The sequence below is a fragment of the Chiloscyllium plagiosum genome, unplaced genomic scaffold (assembly GCF_037043375.1).
Source record: "Chiloscyllium plagiosum isolate Xiang-an unplaced genomic scaffold, Cpla_swu_hap1 HiC_scaffold_32, whole genome shotgun sequence".
In the NCBI taxonomy this organism is placed as follows: Eukaryota; Metazoa; Chordata; class Chondrichthyes; order Orectolobiformes; family Hemiscylliidae; genus Chiloscyllium; species Chiloscyllium plagiosum.
Window position 1 is genome coordinate 25,055,522 of NW_028270170.1, and position 22,951 is coordinate 25,078,472.

Genomic DNA, 22,951 nt, shown 5'->3' on the forward strand with positions numbered 1-22,951 from the left:
AGCAAAATATTGTTGTCTGGTCATTGACATCAATACATTTCATATTAGCAGATTCAATTGATTGGGGTAACTGTGAAAGTTGTGCAAAGTAATTATGCGGCAATCGTAAAAGTTTCCTTCCACTGGGGTAAAAATAATTTTCTATTTTCTAAACATAGATAATAGGAGAGATCTTTCATTTCACCTAGAAACTAATAATAATAATATTGTAGTTCATCTCATTTTAAACTTTAATCTAATTTCAAATGGATTTGGTAATAATGACAGAGGTCAGTCCTGGAAAACAACCCTGTGACACCAGATGACTAACAGGGCAAACAAAATGATAAGAGGATAATTCTAACTTCAAGTGATAAGAGTAAAATGGGCAATATTGGACTCATTGCATGTTATATTTCTCCGCATTTCCCTTTCCACTACATATTTTATGTTATCACTGAAATGATTAATGCTTCAAGCATCAAAAGGACTCAAATTAGCATTTCCAAGCAGAGGCCAGAAGCATGCCTGGGTTCACAGGAGAGGAACTATACGTCAGTGTGGTCCAACTATAGAATTAGCTCCCTCAATTGCCATTGTGTAAATAATTGCTACCAAGAAACACTTGTACGCAAGAACAGGATTTGTCCAAATTGCATGTACACCAGTCACCTTCTGTGTTTGTGGCTTCTCTGATTTCTTGGCTTTGGCTGTTTCTGTAGCCTAAATTTGAGCCCAGAGTTTACAAAATGTTCTGTCGATAAAAAGGGACTCTACGAAAATTAAGTTTTCTTTTTCTTAGAACATACCTTCCAGAGTAAAAGGATTATCAGACTCAATAATAAGATTCCTGCCAGCACTGCTACAGCAATAATCCACTCTGGTATCTCATAAGGTGGTTCATCGTCAACTTGGGATTCAATGTTGAGAAATGCCTGAATTAAATGAAAAGAGATGTCCAGTTTAGTTCAAGAGAACGTTTTGATAAAGAACTGATCCACATTCTGCCTGGTTTTGTATGACAAATGAAACAATCGTTGCACATTTGGTGGATTTTCCATTCTTTATTGAAACTTGGTGATACTTCACTTTGTACATTGAGAGGTCCACAATTACCATATTGCATCATGGAAAACAATTTTTGCAGTACGAGGGACTGATATTCCCTCCGCAGGGACAAGAGAAAGCAGACCCTTCTCCTGTAAAACACTTCTGTCTGGATGCTGTAATGATGGCAAATTTTGACATGTTACCAATATTGTCAGCTCCTAACTAGAAGGAACTGGTTGCAATGAATAAAAGGGCAAAGGTGATTTTCACAGCCAGCGGGGCAGTCATCCTTGCCTTAGTGTGAAGTTTTCAGATTTTTGTGAAGGAGGTAACAGCTCCGTTACTACATCCTTAGGCAAAGGCTCCTGAAGCAATACTCCTGCTGACCCAAACATAAGACTGGAGCTCTGCTAAGATTATTCCTTCTTCTGGGCGTTTGCTTCACTGTCCTTCATGTTCTGCTCAGACTGCAAAGCAAATATCAATCCAACTAATACCCCTCATGTCTATGCAAGACAGTGTCCTTTCCTTTTTCTCTGCTGTCAAACTCTATCAGCAACTCGACAAAATGCTTTCATTAACTTGAGCAAAAGTCAGCCAGTTGCAAAATGCCAAGTGGCCCTTTAAATATCACCTAGAAGAAGGCTCATCCTACCTCCTAGCAGTTGGTGTTTCAGGAATAAACAAGGAAGATGTTCCCTGAACAATTAGCCACTTGTAGTCATTGTGCATTGCATTTGCTTGGTGATGTCAGATGTCACAATCTCTTTTTGAATTCCTTCAGGTACACAATCAGAACATGCTGTGCCTCACCCTAGTTACCTCACCTTCTACAGAGAGCAGCCTCCTTCTCATTTTCAAAACATTCAGTGGTTCCTGATGATGGGGAACGGTCAGTAATGTGGAGTTGAGGCCGAGATGAGATCCGTTATGATCATTATTAAATGGCACAGCAAGCCCAAACAGCTGAATTGCCTACTGAGGCACCTCCTTCTTAAAGCGAAAGTGAGGACTGCAGATGCTGGAGATCAGAGTCAAGATTAGAGTGGTGCTGAAAAAGCACAGTAGGTCAGGCAGCATCCGAGGAGCAGGAATTTCTGATGAAGGGCTGACCTGCTGTGCTTTTCCAGCACCACTCTAATCTTGACTTCCACCTCCTTAGGTTCACCCCTCCATATTCCTGTAATTTACTCCAAAATTTCCTCAAATTCTGGCCTTTTTCAGCCTCCAATACATCCACCACCACTTACATTACTCCATCATTTGCAGCTATGCTTTCACCTGCTTAGATCCAAATCTCTGGAATTCCGTTCTTAAACCTCTTCACCCTGCTCACTCTGGGTACTGTCATAATATCCCCTTATGTGACTCTGTTATCAAATTTTGTTTGGTAAGGCCCCAGTGTAGCACCCAGAGATGTTTTACCACACTAAGGATGCAAAAGAAATGCTAGTATTGGATGTAGTTTCTAAAACTAAACAATTTTGCTTTAATTTCACCTATATTCACAAATATGAAGAATGAGAGCAAATAGTTTCAAATAACTATTGATTACAAGAAAATTTGAAAGAACTCACTATCACATCTGGTTGCTTCATTTTGATTGTGGTGACATTTGTCATCAAGTGCAAGGATGCCTCTATCATTACAGTAATCCGACCATAGTCCCTGTATTCCTAGAATAACAAAACAAGAAATATATGCGAGGATTTTAAGTGATTCAGTAAACTCTCAGAGAAACGCCAATGATTATGCAACATTATTATCAGACATATTAAAAAAAAATTTAAAAATGCAAGCAACCAGTAGTTAAAGTGAAAACATTACTGGCCTGGATATTCAGTTGAGTCATTTTTTCAGCATATAAGAGGTTCAGATTAAATTGCCTGTGTCTGAATGGTGATGCCTGAGACTCTGCCAATATTAGGCCTCATGCCTCATTATCTTGCAGCCAGTGAGATGATGAGCTTCTGCTACCAAAAACGAATGCAAGACTTGGCTGTGCTTGGCACTGCAATAGTACTAAGGCAACGGGGAATGGGAGTAAACAATGGGTGTGACTGTAGTAATGGTGGCATGAAAGAAAATGTGTCAATCTGTTCCTTCAGTAAGGTTTTGAGAAGTATACTCCTTATATTTTCAGTTGGGTGTAGCAGAGAATCAGGGAAAACTAGTCTCAGAAAGGAGAACTCAAACAAGCATTACATCTCATGAAGGTTAAACACAATAGAACATCAAACCCCTACAGTGCACTTAGAGGCCATTTGGCCCATCAAGTCTGCACCGACTCTCCAAAGAACATCCCACCCCATCCCCATAACCCCGCACTTACCATAGCTAATCCACCTAGCCTACACATCCCTGGACACTGTTGGGTAATTTAGCATGGCCAATCCATCTAACATTATCTAAGGTTATTAAGAGTCGGTAAGAATATAGAAAAATCAAATTGGCCATTATCTAATTGAATGGCAGTAGATGCTTGAGGAACTGAGTGCCTGACTACTCCTGATTCACATGTATGTATTTACAATATTACAAGGACATATCATTAATTACAGGTTTGGGTAGTGGCCGCATACTTTTCATTCTCACTCAATATGTTGCGCAGCACACTTCCAGCCAGAAATGTAAACACATTTTCTGCTCACCATATTGGAGTCTTAGCAGTCAGTGTACACCCAAAGAAAGTGATCAATGATTAATTTTGAAATTATAGCATTTGACTGACAAGAGAGACAACTTGTAAATCATCTAGTCCTTAGAGATTGATCAAGAATGTTACCTACATGGGTTTAAATAAAGTACATACTTTAAGAATTTCTTCAAAATTATAGTTCTGTGTAAAGTTTGACTTAGAGAAGCAAGGCACAATTTTATAACTTAATTTTACTATCCAATTGTCTGTAGATCTGTTTTAATTTTTAGAATTTTTTTCTAATACCTGTCATCTATTGATTACAGAAGGAAATTATTATACTGGTCCATGGACTCAGAAATAAAGTGTTTCACTGGAGTTAGCTTAATCAGATACAAAAGCACCATTGTATGCTTGGCCACTGGGTGTAACAGAAGGGAAAACAAATCAAGGGAGGAACAAGAGGGATTGATTGCTGTGTTCAATTTGAGGTTGCAAGTAAACAGTCCCTGCTGTTTGCCCATAAATCAATGTTGGAAGATGCTGTAAAGAGGCTTATGGTCAAACAGGAAGATAAAAGTGAAAAGAAAAACTAGAACTAATTCCCCAGTTGACATGATTCAGTCTGTACCTCCAGGAAGGTGCTGTTCCATAGCCGTGCTCGGAGTGTTACTGTTGCCTTTTGAGTCATATTGTGTAGCAAACAACTGAATTGCTTGCACCGAGCCGTGTGTTTGTGTTTACAATCCTGTTAAACAAATGAATATTCAGCAGCATTTATTGATTTGTTTCAGACAGATAAATGTCATGTTGAAAGGTTAAATCAAGCAACACCAAAAAATTGATAACAAAAATTATGCAACCTATTAAAAAAGTGTTTTATATTCACCATATTTAGCTTTTTGATGAAGGCGACAATGATCTGAATATGCTTTGGAAGGTACTTAAAGGTGTCAGTTAAAGGGACATGATCATTAGAGCTCCAAATTAAAAGGCATCACAATTAACACAAAATACATTTTCCAGTACAGAATATGCAAATCAAATATCTGTGATTTTTTTTTGTTTACTGTATAATGTTTTAATACATAAAAGCTATAATGCCATTAGCATTGTCACTGGTAGACACTATTCTATTTTATGGTCTCAAGGTGATGCACTGTAATTCATAACTGTGAATTAGTTTCCGTATCTATCAAAGCACAGGCCTTTTCATCACATTCATTCACAAGATGAAAAACTACATGTACATTTGTCACAATTTTATATAACTAGTTGTGCAATTAACAAAATTATTCTAAGTTTTGGGAAACTTTAGAAGTTGAACCTATTTAGGCTGGGAGGTCTGGTCTAGGTTTCAGTGAAATCTCTATATAATTTCTGGCAGATAGACTATTTGTGATATATATAATGTGCTGTACCAGTTATAATTGCCTACCTGTTAAACTTGGGAGAAATATCAAGCTATCCAGTTATTAGAAAAAAAATCCAATCAGAGCTGAGGTTTATTGAGTCAAATAACACCTGCAATTCATAAATGTAGACTTACCATAAATACTATTTTAAACCACAGGATGGAAACTAGTCTCAGAAATGCTATCATGAGTTGGGCAATACTCCGTCCATTGTAGTTACATGTATCAATAAACTAACAACTCTTTCTTCAGAACATCAAATATGGGTAGTGTAGGTCACATGACTCCTTGAGTCTGCTGCATCATCCAGCAGGATCATGGCTGATCTTTTAACTCAACTGCATTTTCTCATCTTAGCTCCATATCTCTTTGATTTCGGCTTCCCAAAAACCTATAAATTTCACTGCTGTAATACTTAGTTACTGATCAACTACCATCCTTTGAAGTAGAGAATTCCAAACAGTCATAACCCTTTATTGAAGATTGACGTAGAATGGTGACATAAAACATCATGTTCATCCCAATGACTGACAACAGCTGGAAAACACGAGAAGTTACCTGGGCTAAAATTATTGTGCACACTATAAAACTAGTCAAAATCAAAGTCTGAGAGGGCAAAGTGCAAAAAGGCAAGGTGATGCAAGGATGCTGTGAACATCCAAATAAGTAGAAAGTAAGTGAGAGCTGAGAGAGTGAGTATACAGCCCTGAGATCCACCACAATCCAATCACAAGATTGTGCCTGTCCCTACATACAAACTTTCCTGGCAGCTGTGTTACAATAACATGTGCTGGTGTGCTCCAAATCGCAGCACTTAAGTGACGAAGACTACAGTAAGTGGGTTGGAGATGTGCCATGCTGATGTGTTGAATGCCAATGCATTCCAGGTGCATTCAATTGTTTCCCAGTGAGTGTTCCCTGAGATGGTGGAGCCTTGTATTCATGGTGGACGTGTAGGTGAGCAAGTGGCGAGCTAGAGTAGCTACGCTAATCTTCATATGGAATTATCATCTGGTTTCTATCCAGCAGGTAGAAGAATGGGACACTGCATAATAATGAGGTGAGATTAATTAATAAAGACACATTAATGCATACTGATGCATGAAAATAAGTATCTCGCTGCTGACTAGCAAGATCTTTATCTCACCATTCAACACTGGGTTAGAAAACGGGACTTTTTGTCCTTGATGTCTAGAACCTCCTCACTGGCCATTACAAACCTCCATTGTGTAAGGACTGTTAAGATTCTACCCATTATCTCTGATCCTCTCTTCACAGGTGCTGTCTGACTTGCTGAGTACTTCCAACATTTCTACTTTTTCTTAAGATTTCCTGGAACTGTAGTATTTTTCTCTGGTGTATGATTCTAGTGCACTTTTGTTGAACTCCATCCATGGAAGTATATCCATCCTAAGGTTAAGGACACCGTAACCATCTATAGCATTCCAGATGCAATTTCACCAAAGTCATGTAAATAAGCAGCAAGACTTCCTTAATCTCCTCTTGTACCTCAACCCCTCACAATGAAGACTAACATTAAATTTGCTTGCCAAATTGCCTTGAAACACAAAAATGCCAAAATCTGAGAATTGCTCCAAATCAAAATTGGTTTGAATAATGCTGCCTCATTCACAGAAAGTTTTTATTTGAAGACTTTTTATTACACCAACCAACAGAATGTATTTGTGTTTTTTCCTGAACAAGTGTCCTTTGAGCTATCAGAAGTTGCCTGTCAACATTATAACTACAACACACCATGATATCAATAACTGCCACTGATAATGATTTTGCTTCATGTATCAAAATCAAGGCTGCATCTCAAGACAGGAGTATATCTAATGGTACTATTTGTCTGTCCTTGCTGTAGATTTTCACTACCAGCAAGGAATAGAAAAACAAACATTTTCTTTGCATGGTTTAGTCAACGAATCACTGTAGTATTGGGAACATCACCTCTTATAAATGGTAAATACTGAGAGGAATTCATGGCCAGAGTGATCACGCAGACTAGTTTAGGTCCCATACTGCATGAACCAAAGGAGTTTTACCCATCCATCATATCTTAGCTTCCATATGTTAGTATGTTATCACAAAGTGAAATCTGAATGAGCATCCAGATTTTAAGCACTGAGAATTATGCCACAATTTTACAGTGGACATAGAGTCATAGAGATGTACAACACGGAAACAGACCCTTCGGTCCAACCTGTCCATGCCGACCAGATATTCAAACCCAATCCAGTCCCACCTGCCAGCATCCGGCCCATATCCCTCCAAACCCTTCCTATTCATATACCCATATAGATGCCTTTTAAATGTTGCAATTGTACTAGCTTCCATCATTTCCTCTGGCAGCTCATTCCATACACGTACCACCCTGTGTGTGAATAGTTGCCCCTTTGGTCTCTTTTATATGTTTCCCCTCTCATCCTAAACCTATGTCCTCTAGTTCTGGACTCCCCCACCCCAGGGAAAAGACTTTGTCTATTTACCCTATTCATGCCCCTCATGATTTTATAAACCTCTATAAGGTCACCCCTCACTCTCTGACACTTCAGGGAAAACAGCCCCAGCCTATTCAACCTCCCGCCATAACTCAAATCCTCCAACCCTGGAAACATTCTTGTAAATCTTTTCCAAACCCTTTCAAGTTTCACAACATCTTTTCAATAGGAAGGAGACCAGACTTGCACGCAATATTCCAACAGTGGCCTAACCAATGTCCTGTACAGCCGCAACATGACCTTCCAACGCTTGTACTCAATAATTCAACCAATAAAGGAAAGCATACCAAACGCCTTCTTCACTATCTTATCTACCTGTGACTCCACTTTCAAGGAGCTATGAACCTGCACTCCAAGGTCTCTTTGTTCAGCAACATTCCATTGGACTTTACCATTAAGTTTACAAGTCCTGCTAAGATTTGCTTTCCCAAAATGCAGCACCTCGCATTTATCTAATTTATACTCCATCTGCCACTTCTCAGCCCATTGGCTCATCTGATCAAGATCCCGTTGTAATCTGAGGTAACATTCTTTGCTGTCCACTACACCTCCAATTTTGGTGTCATCTGCAAACTTACTACTATACCTTTTATGCTCATGTCAGAGGAATTTGAGACTGCCCAATGTATTTTACTGAGAAACAGAACCATTTCAGCCTCACATGTTTAATATCCACAACATGAATGGTTCCTTCAAAGTTTCCGAGTTCAATCACTTACTAATTGCAAGTCGCCTTTTCCTTTTTTCAGCTTGCCCAGTATTTTTAAATTCTTGGCAGCTGCAGATTTCACTTCACGTTTTCTTCTTTGTGGGTGTGTTGTGTGATTATTCCCCTGAAAAAGAAATTTCAAGGTACATATTAATCGCAAGAACATAAATGTTGCTTTCCAGAAACAAGGCCACATTTTTGGATGGTATTTTCCAATCCTATCACCCAAAGAATCCAGTGGGAATGCATTCTCCCCTGTCCCCACTCCCATCAAGGATAATTAATTTGATGGAAAGTGAATTTCTGGTCCTCACATATCCATTAGCAAGGAACTGCAAAATTCTTCCCTGTATCTTCACCTTCCGATGTCGGATTGAACAAATCATGTATATGCACTGATTATAGGCCAATCACTGCCACTAAACTTTATGTATCTAAATATTTGCCCCCAACTCAACGGACATCTCTATGTTTTACCCTATCCTCGCTCTGTGAAGCTTGTTCTTTTTAAAAATGGCAAAGTACTGAGTTGTTAGCAAATTTATTTAACACCTTCGTTGTTCTGCACAATTAGGATAATTATTGATATAGGATTTAAAGATTCTCAATGAAAACTTCAAATTTCTTTGGAAAAATTGGCTTAGGTGATACACAGACTCATAAACATTCTACAATTTAAGTAGCATTTATTTTCTTCTCTTATGTCCAGAAAACAGGACACACAAGGACAGCCAACTATTTATATGTCAATTTTTCCTCCTTTCTAATACAGAACATCTTATCTCCCCCTGATACTTTTGGTTCTTAGTCCAGTTAAATCAGTAACATAACTAGGTACAGAGTTATGGTTGTAAACTGCTTCTGTTACGATGAAACAATATATAATTTTGCAGTTCTTTTGATTTTGAGGTCACATTTAATGCAACACTCTGTACATGGGAGCTAAAGTGCACACAAGCATCATGACCAGATGATCTGTTTTTTGTAATGTTGATTGGGAAATAAATGCTGTGCAGGGAATTGGAAATAACTTCCTTATTTTTCTTTGAAATAGTATGGAGTTTGCACATTCTCCCCGTGTCTGCATTGGTTTCCTCCGGGTGCTCCAGTTTCGTCCCACAGTCCAAAGATGTGCAGGTTAGGTGAATTGGCTGTGCTAAATTGCCCATAGTGTTCAGGGATGTGTAGGTTAGGTGCATTAGTCAGGGGTAAATGGAGGATTATAAGGTAGGGGAATGGTTCTGGGTGGATTATTCTTCACAGGATCGATGTGGACTTGTTGGGCCGAAGGGCCTGTTTCCACACTGTAGGGATTCTATGATTCTATGATCCGATCTTTTACAACCAACTGAGTAGGCACATGGAGCCTTGATTAAACGTTGTCTCCAAAAGATGGTGGTGCAACCCTCTTCGATATCTGGACTCCTCTCGTTCTGGCTTCTTGTGTGTATCTATTTTTAAATGACCCGCTTTTAATGGCTGTGCCTTCATTAGCCTTGGAAATCTTCCTGTCATCTCTTTCCTCCATTAAGAAACTCTTTAATACCTACCTCTTCACCCATTATTTGTTCAGTTGATCTAACACATCATACAGCCCAATGTCATACTTAGTTTTATAATGTATCTGTGAAGTTCCTTAGATGTTTAATTACATTAAAGGTACTATACAAGTGCAAGGTGTTGTTAACGCCAATATGTGAACACAATTAGATTATAATGAATATTCTGAAAATATCCAATTACCTTTAAGCTCAACTCATTTACAATGTTCCCTACTGGTTGGCAGTACTGGTTTTCTGTCCCATTCATTTCAATTTCAGTGAGATACAGTAACCACTTTCCATTACTAATTTCATATGGCCACGAAAAATTGAGGTACAGAGTTCCTAAATCCCCCAAAGGCTCACCATGGTTCGTCACCTGTAGAGGGAGTTGAACACAAAAAAATATTAGCATGTTAAAATTTGCATTTAATATCTGTATCTCACTCGTGAGCTACAGATATGAACAGTTACTGTACAAAATCTAGGAAGAGGGGATTACAAGTTCTATTTGCTACATCTTAAACACTGCATCTTCTGTCATCCCATGTTCTGCACACACAAGAGCACAAGTTGTGTTTCTGCAATTTTATCAGGAGTAGGTAACATAATGAGGTTTTTCAGCATGATTTATTTTACAGCTGGTTAGCTCAGTTGGTGGGATGGCTAGATTGCAATGCAAAGTGATGCTAACAGTGTGGGTTCAATTCCTGCACCAGCTAAGGTTCCCATGAAGGCTTCACCTTCTCAACCTCTCCCCTCGTCTGAGGAGTGGTGACCCTCAGGTTAAACTACCACCAGTCATCTTTCTCTCTAATGAGAGAGTAGCTCTGTGGTTTGGTAAGGTATGGCAATTTTACCTTATCTATTGTGCCACTTATATGTGAAGAAATTAGAAAAGGCTTCAAAAACAAATATCTAAATAAAAAGTGTGTGAATGGGAACATACACCTCCTGCACTTTAAGTCCTATCTAACATGATAGGGACATAATATTATTGTTTCCAAGCACTTGGTTTAACTATTCTTTATTGATTTTACTTCACGAAGCAATCAGTGAACATCTCCTCCCCAACTGACTTGCAAAGTGTCATTGAGAGCTTTGAGAAATGTCTTTGTTGCACGCACCTCAAAGGTGAAGTCCACAGGGCTTCCTATAGCTTCAAACGTCTTGATTGCACTCTCACCGATGACAGTACCACTGAAGTATGTTTGCTGTGTTTTCTTTTCCCTAATGAGAACAAAGGGGAAAAAAATAACTTTATTGGGACGCCACAATATCACGTTGGTGAACTCATGTTATGTTGGATCAATCAATTATAGTGGTTTGTGAACTAAAGCACAAGGGATTAAACTGCTAACTGATAAACTGTTCCGGTAAATGAAAGAGCAAAGTATTAAAGGTTTATTGGAACACTTGATGACTATAGTCGCTCATTTACAAACCTGAGCCGCAATGTACAAACAGTGATTTCAGATGCAGTAATCGCAGAATATATTGCAAAAAGTGTTGCATATCTTTAATAAAATGAAATATGTTGCCATTGCCAAGATGGACTCCACTTACATAGACATTGACAGTGACATCACATCGCCACAGCATGTTGCAGATGATGTCACTGACGTAAATGAAACCCTCACTATCCTCGTACTGTTTGCAGCTCCTGTGTTCTTGGCTTCTGGCTCTCCAGCTCGACTCACATCACCATTTCCCTACAGCATGGTTCACTCATCTTGACCCAGGTTCCATTTCCCTCACCCCACTCCAGTCCTCCACCACCACACTCCCCAGTTCACTCTGTATACAAGAAGGAGTTCAGTCCATGAAAATTCATTGAGCATGTAAGATCCCAGATGATGTTAATAATGGACAGGTTAGATCTCAGAATTAAACCCTGGCTTAAAAGGCCAAATGTTTGTCTCTGCAGTTATCTAATGCATGTTTAATCACTGAAGCATATTCGCACGAGGTTGGAGACGTTCTTTAGCAATAGAATCATAGAATGCAGAAAAGTCCCTTTGGCTCATCACTGCCATGCTGACCAATGTGTACTTGGTTCCTGCACTTGGCCTATAGCCTTGAATGTTTTAGCATTGAAATGCTGATTCAAGGTTTTTAAAGGTTACAGGGTTTCCTACCCTAATTCCCATCCCAGGCAGTGCATTCCAGATTCCCATCACCCTCAGGATGAAAAACTCTTTCCTCAATCCCCCTCTCAACCTCCAGCTTTCGCCTTAAAATTATACCCTTTCATTATTTGTCTCTTCAAATAAGGGGAACTAAGCTCTGCTTTTAATAAAAATTGAGCCATCCAGCCTTTTTCATAGCTAAACTGCTCCAGGCAATATGCTGGTGCATCTCTTCTACACCCCCTCCAATGCAATCACATCCTTCCAATAACGAGGTGACCAGAACTGCACACAGTATTCCAGTATTTAGAATCTGAGTTAATTAATTTCTTACGATTCTCATTTAAAATGCACTGGTACATAATAATTCATAAATACCTTTATTGTAAATCTTCATTTCATGATTCAAGTTATGATGTTACAAGTGTCATGTTATGTCTCACAGTCAATATGCCAGCACATCTTTAAAAGACATGGTTCATGATATCATCACTGCACACTGTATCTTGGCATGTGTCTCAGATGCCATCTTACTTGAAGCATGACATGTAATGGAAGCATACTGCTATTTGGAACCAAATAGCTTAATGGGAGTTTAGACCCTGATCTGCCCAGGAATGTACTATTTATACATATTATTGAACTGTAATAAGTGTCTGTTACATTCTTCAATATCATGTGATCCACACTGAATTTCTTATGTTACAAGAATTGTAGTAGCCTCTAGTTTTGATACATTATTTACTGAATCCCAGCTGCTGGGGAAAGAAACCCCCAACAAATACATCCTATTAATAAAGGCAGCATCTTGTTAAGAAGTATCATGTGTGTCATATTTTCAGGATGTAAATAATCTCAGATTATCTGAAATATATCGATCACATACTTACATCGAAAGGCTAACTTGTAGCTGAATTTCCACAGATACTGATGCTAAAACTGGGTTCAAGTCACTTTGTGTACTTTCCCTGTTTGTAAAATAATAAAATTGTGCTTGAGTAACAGTTTTACACAATTCTTAATTTCATGGTCACATCAATACTATTGATGAAACAAACATCTTTTGCTGTGGTCCAATGAGACATGTATTTTTGCCAGTGATTATCCATATGATTATCAATAGCTTCCAATAACTCAACCAGTGAACTGGACAGAAATCAAGCAGATTGTTTTTAATGCAAAAAAAGTCATCAGAAAACTTGTAGTGCCACAGTTACCATTTCATATATCAGGTGTATGGTACAGGAAACGTTTAGGATGACTATTTTTTGTCTATTTAAAAGTGGCTTCTCCCCAAATGTTCCACTGTAGTTATTATTCCTTCACTATCCTTGGAAAAACTTCCAGATCCAACAACTTCCTGCATAAAATGATTCTCGTACTTTCTTGCTTCAATTTCTTAGTGATCATGAGTGGCATGGTGGCTCAGTGGTTAGCACTGCTCCAGGGTCCCAGGTTCGATTCCAGCCTTGGGCAACTGTCTGTGTGGAGTTTGCACATTCTCCCAGTGTCTGCGTGGGTTTCCTCCGGGTGCTCCAGTTTCCTCCCACAGTCCAAAGATGTGCAGGTCAGGTGAATTGGCCATGCTAAATTGCCCATAGTACTAGGTGCATTAGTCAGAGGGAAATGGGTCTGGGTGGGTTACTCTTCGGAGGGTTGGTGTGGACTGGTTGGGCCAAAAGGCCTGTTTCCATACTGTAGGGAATCTAATCTGAAAATAAATCTAATCATCTCCTCTCCAATTATTATTTAGTAACCGCCCATGTGAACAGTCTTCCCTTTTGCATCAACAATGCACCTCCTCCCATAACCCCAACTTCATCTCAGTTTTGAGGAAATCCGACAGATGTCGGGTCAATTTTCTTTGATCCAGTTAAAAGTGGACATTGATGTTTTAGCTTCTTCGTAACAAAAGTATTTTCTTCTCTCTCCCAATATTTTCATGAATCTTATCCATGCTCTTACCAAGGGCTGGGATTTTCAGTTCTTTGTATTTTTATCTGCTCAGATATTAAGTGATTTGTAGCTAGTTCTAATAAATGGATAACCTTTCATTCAAAGCATAAGCATTTATTCCAGAATCTTTACAAGGCTGAAATTTGTTGAACCGACAGATGGTCAGACAACCAGAGATGCTCTTAACAGTTGTGTGGTATCGCCCCTGACAGAATCAAACGATCTTTCGATACTGAAATAGCCACTAAGAAGCCTCTCCTGTGATTGAGGTCCACAGCTACAGAAACTCCAGCAATTGAGAGCTGTCAGCCAATCTCAATCTACGCTCAATCTCAAGTTACTCGATGCTGTCAGCCCCACGTGATGACTTTAGTCAGCACTATATTCACGAAAGGCCGGGCAATGTCATGGGATCCCAGACCAAATATAACTAAGGGTGGTATGAGAGTAATGGGGTGGAGGCCATGGGTGGGGTGCAGTTTTGTCAGAGGCCAAGGCACAGGAGTGGAGGTAAGTTTTCAGCAGCTCTCTCTTGCTTGATTTTGGGTCCCTCAATTAGGCACAGTGTACCTGATGATGAGGGACTTCATCCTTTCACCTGTTCACCAACTCCCTCCTCCCCCCAAGGCTGTGACAGCCTCAACAGGGAAAGGCACTCATTAAAGCCCTCAGGCATCATTCAGTTGTGGTAACATCCCACTGCCAAGGCCAACTCTAACTTTATTAAGAAAGTATGGAAGCAGGAAAGTACAAATGCTGAGACAAAAAGAGCTGTGTTTTCAAAATCAACCTAGTGATGGAGTTTTGAAACAAGGTAGATAAAAAAATACTGAAGCAACAACAGAAATTGCTGGAAGAGCCCAGCAGCTCTGGCAGCATCCACAGGTCTTTCTGTTTTTTATTTTAAAAAGTACTGATTGCTTACGTTTGAAGTTGGAGTTCCACATCAATCTCTCTTGTGTTAAGAGTAATTCCAGTTACTTCTAGAATAATGTTGAGCTTATCCTGCAAAGAAAGATGTGATAATATTAGGCTTTTCTGAGATTTCTGTTTGCTGTCAAACCTTCTACTAATTTCACCTCAATTTATTCCAGCAAACATTGTTCTTCACCTCAATCTTTGACTCCAAATAGGACGGCAGATATTAGCACTCGCATTATATCCAGCGCAGTATTTACAATTTTCAAACCCACAGACGAATTTTAGAATAAAAACAAATGAACAGAAAAATGCAATTTTGCTAGTAATTGTTTCATTGAAAATGTCATAAGTAGAGCTTTTTCTGAACTTGGAACAAACCAAAAGAATAAAAGCCCAGAGAGTGGGGCTCATGATATAAATCACTATTCCTACAGAATGCCAATCTCAGTTGTCCATTAAATGGGACAGTGAGGCATGGTTATTGGAGAGTGTTACACCGAATCAATGGTGGTCAGTTGCTTTACCTCAGGCAAGCAGAAAATTGATTCAATCACCTGTCTGGTACCAGACTGCCCTTTGATATTTCCAAAGGGCTTACTTTTCTAGTTGTATCTAGTTACCTGTTAACACATTGACAAATCTGCATTGCTTTAGCACAAAATATTAACTCATTTGCCCGTGAAGCATAGCAGGGTGAAAGATCAGATGCACTATTGTAATAATGTAAGAAAACAACAACTTAAGGAAATATATTTTTGTAGCATGGATGGTTTAACATGGCAACCTGCTTAATATTGTAAATCATACTACCACATAGGTTAAGGTAATTATAAAGGGTAGTTTCACCATCTAGTGGTGAAGAATGATATTGCATGTGTATGATAAAATCCCAGACTGCTTTGGGTGATTGCATTGGAAGCAAATGAAAAAAGTAGTTCACACTCTTCATATTCATCTTCCTTTTGTCATATGTGCGCACATGTCTGGCCATGACCCTTCCTTGTGGTCTATCAAGCAAACAAATACTCTAACAGAGTTTTACAGAAGGCTCAAATGGAGTCTTAAAGGAAATAGACTTGCATTATTGATACATTGAACATATCCAGACATGGGGGAGGGTGGTGCTGCTATCTCTGAATCGTTGCAGCAGACACCCCAGTTTTGTTTGTTGTCAAGGCTCATTGGTTACCCACAGTCTTCTCAGCTCTCACTCACACCTCCAAGCAGTTTTAATACACTCAAGTGGGATATAAGCCATCACCTCAGCTCAGCTGGTGAGCTCAACTATATGAGGATATTGTCAACTTCTGGACTTGGTCAGGGGTTTCACTCTTCTACCTGCATGCATTCTAGAGCCAGAGAAGAGGACAGTGATCTGAGCGGGAGGACAATGGATCCGAAGCAAAATGCCAGCAAGATGTGTTACACATCCAGGGCAAAGTCCTGATGAAGAGGACTTTTAGCCAGTCATTTCAGAAAAGGTTGGGATCTGACAGTGTACAATTCCCACAGTGAGTAATTTAATCTAGCCACAAGAATACTGTTTCTTACTGTAGAAGTGGCTAGAACAAGGTTGCCAAACCTCAACAACAGGTGGCAGCGTGAAGAGTAAGCTCCATAAAATATACACCCAAGAATGCTATCCGCTATCTTTCAAGAATGCTTTCTTTCATAAAGTTAAAAACTCAGCAATTATTTTTAAATGGAACATATTAAAGCCTCAACTTATTTTTATGCAAATGGGAAGAAAATATTTAATGCAGGAATGATAAGTGATTTGAAATAAATGAGATCATTCAAAAAACTATGTCTATTTTTTAGAAAATAGCTTCCTCAGGGGGTTTAAGACCTTCCTTATCCTTCTTCATAGGGTAAAAATTGGAGTGTACCAGTGACACCTTTCAAAGTTTTAAAGTAATACCTAGAGAAAGAAAGCATCCAATGGTGAGGTAGCCTTTTATCTATGAAACTCCATTCTGTAGAACTCATTTGATGGAAGTGATTATTTACTATTGAGTTAATGGACTCCAACTTCACATAGATAATATACTCAATAGCGAGGAATGCGATATGATGATACACTTAATAATCAAGGGTATACCTTGCCCTTTTAGACCTGCTAGATTTGTGATTGAACGGAAACATTTAGTCACTCACCATCTGATTCTTTTTGAAAGGATTTCCCAATTCACAGATTACATTGTAACGGTCTGCAGGATCGCACCTGACTGATTCCTGATAAGGAAGAGATAATAGTAAGTTTACATTTTCCATCCTCTAGTATCAGAATGAAGGCCGCAATATACTTCTGTCAAACTGGCAGCTCCAAAGTGCTGCGCTTTGAGCTTGTCAGTGGGTACTCAACAGTGGAGAGCATCAACGCCAGAGTTGAGTCCAATACTAATATTGCACATTGTTGACAACATGCATGCTTTTCAGCTGCAGGCTCCAAATAGGACCCTGTCTAATTTTCTCTTAACTACATGACGCTGAATGCCTGGGCCGAACACGGCTAAAATTAGCCAAACTCAACATAGATCAGAAAACCAAATAGGGGAACATTCTAAACACTATCAGCCAGCATTACAATAGTAGTGTCAAGATTGGAGTGGTCTTGGAAAAGCACGGCAGGTCAGGCAGCATCTGAGGAGCAGGAAAATGAACATTTCGGGCAAAAGTCCTTCATCAGGAAACTGATAAAGTGTTCTGATAAAGGGCTTTTGCCCGAAACATCCATTTTCCTGCTCCTCAGAAGCTGTCTGACCTGCTGTGTTTTCCAGCATCACTCTAATCTTGACTCTAATCTCCAGCATCTGCAGTACTCACCTCCACCTACAATAGTATGTCAGTATACATTTAAGAGACATGATCAATAATATATCATCACTGCACCATAGTGTGTGACCTGAAGGCATAAAGATCTCAGACCCATTCCCATAGCTTGGAAACACTTGAAGCGTGCTCTTCTGTTGTTAATGTATAGCTTAATGCTAGCCCAGATGCTTGTGTCTGTGAATGTAGTAACTGTATTTAATAGCCAGCTATAATCAAATATCTGTTGGATCTTTCAATGCCACATCTTCAGTGCCTAGTTTATGTTATGTGGGATAAAGGTAAAGATACCCTAGCGGAGGCAAAGCCCAATATCTAATCTCTAGTGGTCAGGATCACATTAGCAGAGCATTTATGGTAGAGTTACATGATATTTGGACAAACTTAATAACTTCAACAATGAATGTAGGCAGCTGTATGGGAAATAATGGCCCATGTTTGTCAAGGGGCCAAACAATCATAAAGTCCAAATTGGAGTTGTAGCCTCAGGACCTGACGGAAACCTGACCTCACAAGCAGTTGAAATGGCTGTATGTGCTGCTGAACATTTACATCATTAAGCACGGTAATTGTTGCAGTGATAAAGGGCCAGTTTGGCTCTCTGACCATTTTGCACTTGGAGGACACAGTTGTAGTGAAGGTACACTCTATATTTCTGCAGAGTTCATGATCAGAAGCTCCTGCCAGAAATGCAGAGTCCTTGAGTAATGTAAACATTTGGGAGCAGGTTGGCAATTTTATCACATCTGTCCCATATTTTATGCCATTATACCTGATTCTTTAACACAAAACAACACATATCAAATATGATTCTGAATCAATATAGAGCTGAAGCTTAGATAATCATCTCCTGTGCTCCCAATAACGATAAAAATTAAGTACTTGTCCACTTACTGCACGGATACCAACGTAGGTCAACGTTTGAGGCAGAGTAATGTTGAGTCTGGCCTGGTGAGCATCCTCGCCATTGGTGGGATTTGTTGGGAAATTTGTAACAATCACTTGCAATACAAGCTTATTGGAATATAAAATGGATTGTGGATTATAGTCCAAGATTTGTTTGCCATTTTTTCTGGGATTGAAGCAAAAGAGAAGGCATCAGTGTCAGCCTAGCTTGAAATATGCAACAGCAATACAGAAGGATCTGCATCTGACTTAAATTCTCCTAATAGCATTAACATCTTCTCTTGTAATTTCTATTCTTTCTTTCCAACTTTACTCTCTCAAATCTGTCAGCAGGATTTAATTCTCCCTCTGTTTGTAAATCTGTGACTCTGTAGACACCTTACTTCAACCTGTTGATTAATTTGAACATTTAAGCCCTCCATTCTTGTACTCTGTTTGAGCCATCTCTGAAATTAAATCAACCTAGCGATATGCATTCTGATATCTTAACAATGTGATGATTTCATATGCTTAAAAATATTTTATTTTGCAATAACAGTAATGCTTCTGCTTGCTGGTACTGTGGTAGAGAGTTTTTGAATATTTTACAGGTAAGAAAGAGGATTTCTATCTTCTTGCAGTTAAAATGAAGGATTCCTGCCTTGTTCAAGCTTTACTGGGTGAATCTTGCTGAGAAGCTTTCTCAATCAGATGCAGAATGTTTAGGCTTCTAATGTGACCCTTTTTCACTTTAATTCCAAATCTATGATATTCCTGGGTCTGTGCTCTTGGTTTAAATTTACTTTCATAGCCTTTGACTTCTCTTCTGTAGCTTTGCAACAAACAAGACCACGAAGCTCGATCTGAGTTAAAAGTATTTTCCTTTTGTTTTACTTTCCCAGCCTGTAAGAACGTACCATTTTCAAAAGTATTAACTTCCTACCAGAGATCTTAACTGTACTCATGGAGTCTCTGATGGTTGTTTTCTCTCTTGCAACACCCAGACTCATGACTACTCCTACAAATGGCTGCCATGTCATGCAGTTTGTACCTCCTTTGGTGTGACTCATTCTTGTTTTCCAGGGAGTTACTAATTCTCCTGCTGCATCGCTTCTCTTAAGAAATCTGCAAAGCATTTACCATTGGCTGTCGATTCAACCTTGTGAACCTCACCACAATACTCTCTTTAGGTCTTAAATATTCAACTCTTCCCAGCTGCTGATAGTCTGCATGAGCAGGCAACTTAAAGCTGAGTTATCTTCCAGCATTGCTAGAATATCAAATAAATAGAACCCACACCATGCTGTATGTGCAATTAAACTGAGTCCACATCTTACCCTGGCTATCCTCATCCATTAACTTAGGGTTCTATAGAGCCTGATTGGTCTAGTATGCTGGAGATAAACCACTTACTGGTCTAACTAGAAGAGGCTCTTGTATTGAACAAGATATAGTTCATTGCATGTTCACAACGAGTTACAGATTACATTGATACGATGGCCATTGTTACAGAGACCGTGAGGAAGATATGGTGTTAGCTAATGCTCCTCGGATTCTCAGCTATTCTGCCGCAAACATATATGATATTTTCATAATAGGTGGTGCTTAAGGCTCTCCTGTACATTAACCCTTTGAACCCTGACACAACACCTATCTAGTCAAGATCAACTGTCTGCATAGAATCTCAAGCAATTTTAAGTTGTGGGGAAAGATTGGAAAACGTGAACTGAAGTTGGGAATATGGGAATTGAGGTACAGATCAGCTGTGATCTAATTGAATGGCAAAACAGACAAGGAACTGACTATTCTAAATGGTGTTGAGATGCACTGGACCACAACCCAATCTAACATGTGTATAAAACTTTACAATTATATCTAATGATATATTTCTTACCATTTTACTAAAAACAACAATTTGCACTTAAATAGCTCCTCAAATGTAGAAAATGTCAAAAGCATTGCTCAGGAAGGCTACCTCTACAAATTTGACACAGGAGGAGATATGGGTCACCAAAACCTGGTCAAAGGAAGATGTTTTATACAGTGAGTGTCTTAAAAAGGGGAGAAAAATAGTGAGGCAGAGGTTCCAAAAAGGAATTGCAGTGCTTGGGATCAGGTAGGTTAAACCACAACTTCCAAAGGAGGGCAATTAGAATTAAAAATATGCAACAAACCAGAAATAGATCAAGATTAGAGTGGTGCTAGAAAAGCACAGCAGGTCAGGCAGCATCCAAGGAGCAGGAAAATCAACGTTTCGGGCAAAAGCATGGGTGAAAGGCTTTTGCCCGAAACGTCGATTTTCCTGATCCTCGGATGCTGCCTAACCTGCTGTGCTTTTCCAGCACCACTCTAATCTTGACTCTAATCTCCAGCATCTGCAGTACCCACTTCCGCCCAGAAATAGATCAGTCCAGTTACCTTATAAGGTTGTAGGTTGGATCAATAAGGTCATGGAGGGACTTAAACGCAAGGGTAAGTATTTGAGATTGAGAAATATACAAAACAAAGATTTGACCGAGCTCCTTCATGTTCTAGACAGCAAGCTGTTTTATTTTAACAAAGAAGCTAACTCAACAAGTTAAAGCAAACTCCTGAGGAAGCTGGAAGTCAAAAATAAAGACAGAAAATGCTGAAGAAACTCAGCAGATCTGGCAACATCTGTTGAAGTATAAGCAGAGTTAATGTTTCGAGTCCAATATGACTAGTTGCTCGAGCAATAAGTCATACTGGACTCAAAATGTTAAATTCTTTTCTCTACTGAAACATACATGCTTCCATGCACTTTGAAATACACTTCCCACCTACCCTCCTCCAGCAACCCCCAAAAATAAAGAAGGCCTCTGGACATAAATCATTAACTATGGTTGTCTCTCCACAGATGCTATCAGATCTGCTGAGTTTCTCCAACATTTTGTTTTTATTTTACCCAGAACAAAAGCCTTTCCTTCTTTTTCCCTTACCTTCTGAAGGGATGAAACTCCTCATTGTTCTCAAATGTGCTAAACTCATGTTTCATTTGGAGATTGCTATTGCAAATCCGGTCATTGCCACATTCCTTCTGAATATGTATCTGTAAGAAGCATTTTTTTGTATATATTGAAATAGGAAATCCATCAAAAGTTACAAAACTAATGCTGTGGAAAGTGCTTCTTTAAAAATTAATTTAAGCCAATGGAAGTAATTTTGGGTTTTCCCATTATATTTGGAAGAAGTGCATTAATGTCTACCCAAAATTGATAATTTTACTTGTCAAATACATTCCTGCCCCCACTCCCACCCCACATCGCTTTTATACTCTGGAGTTATAACAGCTGGTCCCTGCTCACATTCCAACAACCTGTCAAAGTGCCATTAATCACATCTGAATGTAGATAATTCTTGTTAGATATTCAACCACACAGCTAATCCTACTCCTGCACTAAACGAATCTTCACATGTGTGCACTTTCACCATAGACTGCATCATCATCAGAAGATATCCATTCTCTTTATTAAACCCTGGAGCACAAAGGCCATTTCCAACAGCGTGGTCACATCATTCAGGACAGACCAGTGATCAACAAAAAAATTCTGATGTGTGTGGCTTAACTAGTATCTGTATAAATGTGATGTATTTTTGACAATATTCTTTTAATCAATATATTATGACCAACAATAGTTATTTGATACAACCCTGATCGTTGTTTACTTTATTTATAGTAAAAAACATTTTTGCAGCTCTCTTGCATTTCCAATAAGAAACAAAAATTTCTCAATATGTGATGTGATTCGTGCCCCATTTCTCAGCCCTAACATCCTATACGTTTTCTTAAACTTCCTCTTTATTGTTTTTGTACACTCCTTCTTTTCCTCACTACTTTTGCTGTTCAGAAGTCACTGATCTAGTTGTTGCGTGTCCCATCATACCTCTTCCAGACCAGTATGGTCTTGCAGTACATTCAAAATGGGATAATTATTCATATCAGCCCTTCTTCCTCTAGCCTCATTGCTATTGTCAATGGAATAATTCAGAGTGACAGAAATGGGTTGAAGCTTATCCTCCACATTGTCCTGTAAAATGCAAGGAAGATTATTTTAGTACAAATAAATATCAGGAATTCATCATTTTCAAGGAGACTAATATTATATGAAACCCCTGTTGCTCATTTAGAGACATCAGCCTGGTCTGTACTTAGTTGTTCAGCCTTAGAAGAGCTGAATCTAAGAGCATTTGACTTATTCATAGAAAAGCGAGGAAAAAATTAAGCCAGAATTTTTTGACAGGAAGTTCTTGCAAATGTTAAGATTTTTAAGTGCACAATCAAATACAATAATGGCTAGAGGATACAGAAATCTATATCAAAACTTCTACATGTAATAAAAGGAGTTAACAGTTTGATACAATATTAAAAAA

The 22,951-nt window shown here is 38.9% G+C and overlaps 1 protein-coding gene and 1 long non-coding RNA gene across 8 annotated transcripts in view; one reads left to right on the forward strand and one right to left on the reverse strand.

Annotated features, from left to right (window-relative positions):
- The window catches only part of LOC122539936 (uncharacterized), a 77,151-nt gene that overhangs the window by 26,907 nt on the left and 27,293 nt on the right, over positions 1-22,951 (forward strand). The window lies entirely within an intron of this gene.
- itga3b (integrin, alpha 3b) overlaps positions 1-22,951 on the reverse strand; it is a 167,652-nt gene that overhangs the window by 17,235 nt on the left and 127,466 nt on the right. For all 3 annotated transcript variants that reach the window (XR_015752495.1, XM_043675133.2, XM_043675134.2), the window contains exons 13-24: positions 22,465-22,608; positions 21,520-21,629; positions 18,569-18,746; positions 17,000-17,077; positions 14,847-14,926; positions 12,856-12,933; positions 10,964-11,066; positions 10,039-10,215; positions 8,306-8,419; positions 4,299-4,415; positions 2,607-2,705; positions 789-914 (exon numbers count right to left, since the gene is read on the reverse strand). Coding sequence is in view for 2 of the 3 variants with exons in the window: in XM_043675133.2 (XP_043531068.2) it covers positions 789-914; positions 2,607-2,705; positions 4,299-4,415; positions 8,306-8,419; positions 10,039-10,215; positions 10,964-11,066; positions 12,856-12,933; positions 14,847-14,926; positions 17,000-17,077; positions 18,569-18,746; positions 21,520-21,629; positions 22,465-22,608 (1,404 nt within the window). In the remaining variant the exon portion in view is untranslated. The remainder of the gene's footprint in view (positions 1-788; positions 915-2,606; positions 2,706-4,298; positions 4,416-8,305; positions 8,420-10,038; positions 10,216-10,963; positions 11,067-12,855; positions 12,934-14,846; positions 14,927-16,999; positions 17,078-18,568; positions 18,747-21,519; positions 21,630-22,464; positions 22,609-22,951) is intronic.